Source organism: Rissa tridactyla, chromosome Z (genome assembly GCF_028500815.1).
Source record: "Rissa tridactyla isolate bRisTri1 chromosome Z, bRisTri1.patW.cur.20221130, whole genome shotgun sequence".
NCBI classification, from domain to species: domain Eukaryota; kingdom Metazoa; phylum Chordata; class Aves; order Charadriiformes; family Laridae; genus Rissa; species Rissa tridactyla.
In genome coordinates this window covers 30,629,408-30,636,256 of record NC_071497.1, presented here as the reverse complement: position 1 = coordinate 30,636,256, position 6,849 = coordinate 30,629,408, and the positions used below count along the sequence as shown (strand labels likewise).

Here is a 6,849-nt window from a genome sequence, read left to right as displayed (position 1 = left end):
GAAACTATATGAAGGCTATTAAAGCTTAGGATGCGCCAAGGACTAACCTGTCAATTTAATGTCACTAATGACATGCAAGTTTTGCTCTGGTTCTTTATTTCTGTATAAATCTAGCATTTTAGACTGTAAGCACTATATCAGGGAGGGCTATAATTGAACTACCTAATGGATGTGTGCACACAGGCAAGGAGAAATGATAATTACAACCCAGTGTGGATAGAGTTATGCACAACTGTGTACTAATTAAACAAAGGATTAGACACATCTGCAAGAAACCCATTACAGAAAGTAATTGAAGAAGGCACCTCTGCATTAAAAAAGAAATAAAAATCAGGGCTAGTCATTTAAGTGAAGGATAATCTGTTTGTTCTATCAGCTATGATTTTATGAGATGTGGGGAAATAAAAAAAAAAAAAAGCAAGGTGTGCGTCTAGGGGAATCTTGGTTATAGCAATGAATTTTTAAACAACCTTGAGTCTTTTCCACCCATGCTATAACCTGGCTCAGCTCTTAGTGATTGGAACAAGCTGAAAAGAAATGCATTCAGATTGTGTTGTTACTATTACTATTATCTGCTTTCTACCACTTCCCTTGTTATGATCTGTATTTTTTATGTATTTGTTTTGGCTGCATGGATACCTTTGTGCTGAAATGGGGATACCTACAGTGTGCATCACACTCATGTTTTCATCTCATGCCTCTTGGGATCTGCATTAGAGGTGCATCCTCGAGTAGAAATCTCCATCGTGCCATGGGCAAGGGACTTTTTGCCCCTCTTTGCAGCTTCTAAGCACCGTCTTCCAGGCTTCTGTCCTCCCTTTGGTCAGTACCACCAAAGCAGGATGGAGTTCAGGCAGGCTGGAGGAAATCTTGCAAGGAGTGCAAGTCTCATGCAAGAAAATACAGTTTAAGGGTATGTTGCTATGTACAGTCTGTATAGTCTCCTAGACAGGGAATGTCTCCAGTTGGAAAGAGTCTGTGTTGCCCAGCGCCAGCAGAGCTCTGCTGACACAACAGAAAGTGAGGAGCAGGGAGGAAGATGTGGTGCTCGGGGCCTCTCTTAGACCAGTTGCTCCAGGTGAACGACCAGAGGCAAGGACTGTGGAAACCTACACTGCTGTGGCCAAGGTGCCTAATTACTTGTGTCTATAGATGCATCCAATTAGTGTTTTTAGCTAGTTACCTTCTTCATTCAAGTTCCCATGTGCTTGTATCTGTGGGGACAGTTAAACATAATTTTGTCACAAAGGAAATGGTTAATTATCTCATTTAAGTTTTAGCTTGCAAAAGAAGTGGTCCAAAGAGGTAAAAGGATGTGGTTATGCCAGGTATTGTGCCTTTCTGTGGAGACAAACTGCCTGCCCCAAAAAGCTTGCAATCATTCAGTGTAATGAGCACACTCACAAGGCTGTCTGGAAGCCCAAAGCCTCGGAAATACCTTCCTTTCAGCTTTGCAATGTAGTCTTAGTATTTTACAGTATATGATCTATAGCGTAAAAATTAGGATTCTGACTGTGAAAAGCTGCTAATTGTAAAATAATCAGACATCTCACCTGTTCCTGAAATCAGTCAATCTTGCTCACTGGTATGAAAACGAATAACTAACTCTTCTCTGGTTTACCCCACTTAGGAGCCTACTCTGATCCTAAAAGGAATATAATGAACTGCATTTGCTTATCACTGAGTCACTAATTACATGTATCTTTTTAAAATCAAGTTTCTTGAAAACTGGAAAGATACTGTGTACAGAATCCTTTGTCTATTCTAAGCTTGACATTTAAAAACAGCATATCAAAAGTTGGTCTTTCCTGACAGTCACAGATTTTCCATCTTCTGCATTTTCTCCCACGGCTGTTAACTGTATTCAGATAATGCCTAGAAAAATGTCAGGACAACCTTTCCTAAAATACTCTGATCTGTGAGAGCAAGCATAGTTACAGTATTGTGTGATTGCAGTTCTAGGAAAGACTGTTAAGTGAGTATAATATGTATATAGCTGAGGGCATATGCTTAAATAACATCAAAAACGATGACATAATGTGTGTGCTGAAGAGCTTTCTGAAGCCAGAATACCAGAGGTCTTTTAGAAGGGGGCACCACTACCTCTGGCCTTTGCTGTAGCATCACTGCTACAGTGATACACTCAGTTTACGTTTCTTCTTTCTTACAACAAGATTATTTATCATCAGAATTAATTATTTCCCTCACCAGCATCGCTCCCCTCCTCCCCCCGCCCAAAAAGACCCCACCCTGTCAGTTTTATTAAACTGGTTGTTCCTAAAGTATTGGCACTCTCTATTAGACAGTCCTCTGCATTTTTTATCTACTGGTAGCTGAGACACTCTTTCAAAACACTGGAAGTCAACATTTTTGATCTTTCTATCCTTTCCATCATAAGTTAAATCAGGCAATAACAGCCATGCAGCTCCAATATTCTTGTCGGTTTAATACTTTCTCTATTTTGTTTAAGGTACCTTCTTTTAGAATAATCCTGGCAATATGTCAGTACGACTGTGCTTTCATAATCCACTTACGCCTATTAACTGTTGTTACTGAGGCATGCTTATATATCATCACTGACCCCAGTCCAGTGACGGGGTGGTTATAATGTGTGAAAGTTTCACCCTTGCATGCTATATACTGCATTGTGTTCTTCTATTTCTTTTCCTTCCTCTTACCATTAACCTAAATGTTTAGCTGAGACAGCGTTGTCCTTCAACAAGTTTTAAAGCCTTTCTTTTCCAGAGGACACTTTACAGGTAATTTCACTGGTGCCAGTGACCAGGCCTAAACTGTGGCATCCCGCAGCGCCGCCCTCCTGCTGGATGGAAAATCCAGTGTGCAAGGGAGGTGAAAGTGATGGTAGGCAGGCACCCAGACAGACAGTCAGGGGAGCAGACGTGCCAGGCGGGGCGGTAGCACAGCATATGCTCTGCTGTCTAGAAACAGCCAAGTTCAGTCCCAAATCCTGGCAATTCTCTCGATGTGGCAGAGATGGTGACATAAAAAACATTTTCTTGCTAACTGTGATTCTGATTTTAAGTAAGAAGAGGAAACGTTTGCCCTTGAGCTAAATTACTTCTTGACTTAATTCAGGATGCCTTCCTAAATCTTCCCTCATTTCAAACGCAAATTATTTATGCCTTTCCTTCATAAATGCTGCAGTGTTACAGGCACTGAATGGTTGCTGCCTTCCATCATGGGGACATGCGTATTTTATTGGCCTGCAGCAGATCCTGGTCCATCCTACCTCAGAACGCTTTTGGTGATTCTGTGTAAAACTATTAACTTACATTTGTTTTTCAAACCCCTCTCCCCCAACTTAGAGTAGGTTTAACTGCAGTTCGTCTGTCCTGCAGCAAGGCATGCAATTTGCCATTTCCGTGGGCTACCCACTGGAGTGGTGTGATTAAACCCCCCGTTTTCCCCCTTGCAGGAAAGAGATGTTCTTCCCAGTCCAAATGATATGGTAGGGAGGGAAAGGTTACTGCCAGCTCAGGGTCTAGTGACATTTGCTATCAGTGGCTGGATTCTGCAGTGACAACAGGACGGTACAGGATTTCTAACAGGTCACTCATACATGACACAGAGGCAAGCAGACCTGTTGTCAAATTCTTTTCCATTTCGTTTTTCCCCACTAGGAGAAAGTTGAAGTAAACAAACAAAAGGGCTATTCACAGTTAACATTGCTTCCCCCTTGCCCTACAGATAGCAAAGTGCATCTAAATAGCTTCCACTCTGACCTCAGCAAACTGATGGTGAAAAGAAGGCGACTGTGGGATTATTGGTTTCAGCTTCCCTGGATGATGGATGGCGAGATATTCACTGACACTTTGGTGTCATCTGGCAACATGACACCAAATTCTAGCATGACCCTGGAACAGAAAACAACGTTTGCCTTTGTGATTTTATTATTTATTTTCTTGGGAATCCTCATTGTTCGCTGCTTCCGAATTCTCCTCGACCCCTACCGGAGTATGCCAACCTCAACCTGGGCTGATGGACTCGATGGACTGGAGAAAGGCCAATTTGACTATGCTCTTGCTTAGAGACAGAATTATGGAGGCTTATTTAGCACTGATAAAAAAAAAAAAAAAGAAAAAAGAAAAATCCCAGAATGTCTCATTATTTTGTTTCTGGTTTACATAATTTCAACTATTGTAGGAGTTGCAACAAACACATATGCACACAATGAATTTGATTTTAATTAAATACCAAATCAAGTTAAATTTTTGAAAGCAGAATAATGAATCTCCTCATTGGGAAACACATAAATGTTGCATTAGCAGAACTTTTCTTCAGAATGCATTGGAATAGCACGTAATGTATGTGATCTTTTATAACCAGTTAAGAGACACTAGAGCACGTCTTCTCTTGCATAGCCTTTTTAATCATTAAGAAGTGTCTGTGGAGGAAGATGTCTTACAAATGAGGTAAGAATGTGGTTTTATGATTTGTGTGTAGTAAATTATCTTTTCAAGCTCCACAAGACTCTTCTTACTCTATCCCATGCTCTGAAGACAAGTGAGGAAGTTTCCCATACCATAAGATTGAAAGAACTAGAAAACAGGAGAAAAAAATTCCTCCATGTTTTCCCAGGTATTCAATAAGATGCTCTTTCTTAGCAATAAGCAGTGATTAAGCTACTTAATACTAACAAATCACTGACTGTAATCTTTGTTGTGAATAAGATATGTAATGATTTTGGCCTATCTTTGTCTTTTGTGCAAAAACTGGTTTCTATCAAGATAGGTTTTGCATTGTTCTTACAACAGCTTATGCAAACAAATTTCAGTCTTGCGTGTATTTCAAATCCTGCATTTCCAGTGTTCACTCAGTGTGTTGATTTGGTGTGCAGATCCCACTGCATTGGTTTTGTTTCCTAATTGGGTGACTGAAATATTGGTGCTAAGAATCAATAAATAACCACCACTTTCTTTACCTATAAATATCTTTGAATGTATTTGTACAATGAAAACCCATTCCTAGAAGTCAACATAAATGAAAACCTACCTGCATGATTGATCAGAGAAAGAAAGATTTAAAAGATTGCACAAAATTTAGTAGAACTACTTAGAGGCCAAGTGGATGTTTGCAAGCATTGTTTTGCGGCATTGAAATACTATAGTGGTAACAACATCTGATGTACTGCCAGGAGGGAAAAGGCCACGCTCCTGAACACGGAATAGTCTTGAGAAAGGTCCTAGTGCTGCCGGGCTGCTCAAACATTTCATGGGGTGGGGAAGAGAAGGCACATGTTGCCTGTTTTCAGACAAAGCCTTAGATTTAGCTATTTTACTCGTACTGCAATAATGACAAGCAGTTGGGAAGTTTTCCTTTGTGCTTTGGCTTGCAGCCTGTAAATGGAGAAACAAAGCCAGCCCCGTAGCTGGTACAGCTGGGGCTGTGCTGACTCATCCTAGCTGAGGCTCTGATTCTAGCCGTGGCACTTAAGAGCTATTTATTTCCCTTTTCTGCTTGTCCTGTCCATCGGTTAAAGGTTGCAGCTATTTGTAGCAGAGGCAGTGGAAGGAGGGGTGGCTCTGCACGCTGGCTATCGCAGTTCAGGGGAGGGCAACCACAGCCCAAATGCAGCTCCCTGATGGGTTCACAGAAAGAAACTGGGCTGTGATCTGTCACTGCTGAAATACAAGCACAGCTTGTTGCAGGGGTGGTAACCTTCAAGATGGAGTGGGCACAAGTGGACACGAGCACAACTGTGCTCTCCAGAAGCCATGAGGTACTGGCTTTAGCTACATATCTATCAGTGCCAGGGCACCTAGATCAAAACAAACTCAAACTTTCAGATCATTTCCCAAAGGTAACGACAGTGTGGCATACAAGAAATGTTCCTGTTGCACCAGTGCTGCCTAAAGCAATGAGTTGTCAATATTTATGAAGCAGCAGTAAGAGCATTTGTCCCTCTGGCCTGGGATTTCTCTCCTGTGCCAGGATCTGTTTGTTTGAAGCCTCTATACATCTTATTTTCTTTTAAAAGAAAAAGACTTTTCCTTATAATTGCACCTAAAGAGGGAGGTGATGACTCTGGTTTAGGGAATGTAGCACAGTGTTCAACTGAGGCAATTTGATTCTTGTGTGGGGTTTGGAAGTTTCTAACTGAGGACTATTTTAGAGACTTAACCAGCCAGCATCTCTGGTATGTTTGGAAGCGTTCCAAGGAGATATTTTTGTAAGCCACTGGGATAAGTCAGTCTGTTAAGGGGAACTTAATACTGCTGGGCAGCCACTTTAAGTCAGCTTATCTGTGGATATTGCTAAATTGACTATAGCAAAGATAGTAAATTCACACCAGTTCTGCGGCTGCAGCAGAGACTTTTTCCTTCACACCCTCAAAGCCTGACAGAAGTTTTCTGAAGACATGATGGTGATGCAGTTTTCCTTTGCCTGGAGAAACCAGACCAGACTTTGAATGGAAAGAGTACTATTCCAGTCCACAAAGTAGCCTCTGGCACATCACTGTGCCTCACAAGAATATGTATTCACTGTGGAACAATGTGAAATATTAATGCGACTGGAAAGGGAGGGCCTGTATGCTAATGCAGCTGTTCAGGCAGCTCTGGAGCCCTGCATCACTCTGATACAGGCTTTTGTTTATTATATCGGTTTGTGTAGAAAATCCTGTGCAGTCCTTAAAACTCCTTCTAGAATGAAAATTTCTCGATATAGTTTAAACAAACATACTCTTGCATCCTGTGGAAAAAGAAGAAAAGTATGTAATTTTTTTAATAAATATCACATATATGTTCAATCTAACTACAAAGGAGTTTAAGTCAAAAGGCTACTGGGAAGAGATAAAGCCAAATAAGGACAGAGATAAAACTTTTTATT

At 41.0% G+C, this 6,849-nt stretch overlaps 1 protein-coding gene across 1 annotated transcript; it reads left to right on the top strand.

The window, feature by feature from the left end:
* Positions 1 to 3,755: 3,755 nt before the first annotated feature.
* Positions 3,756 to 4,049, top strand: CTXN3 (cortexin 3). Its single transcript, XM_054186240.1, has one exon. The coding sequence runs from the start codon at positions 3,756 to 3,758 to the stop codon at positions 4,047 to 4,049; it is 294 nt and encodes a 97-aa protein (XP_054042215.1).
* The last annotated feature ends 2,800 nt before the right edge of the window (positions 4,050 to 6,849 follow it).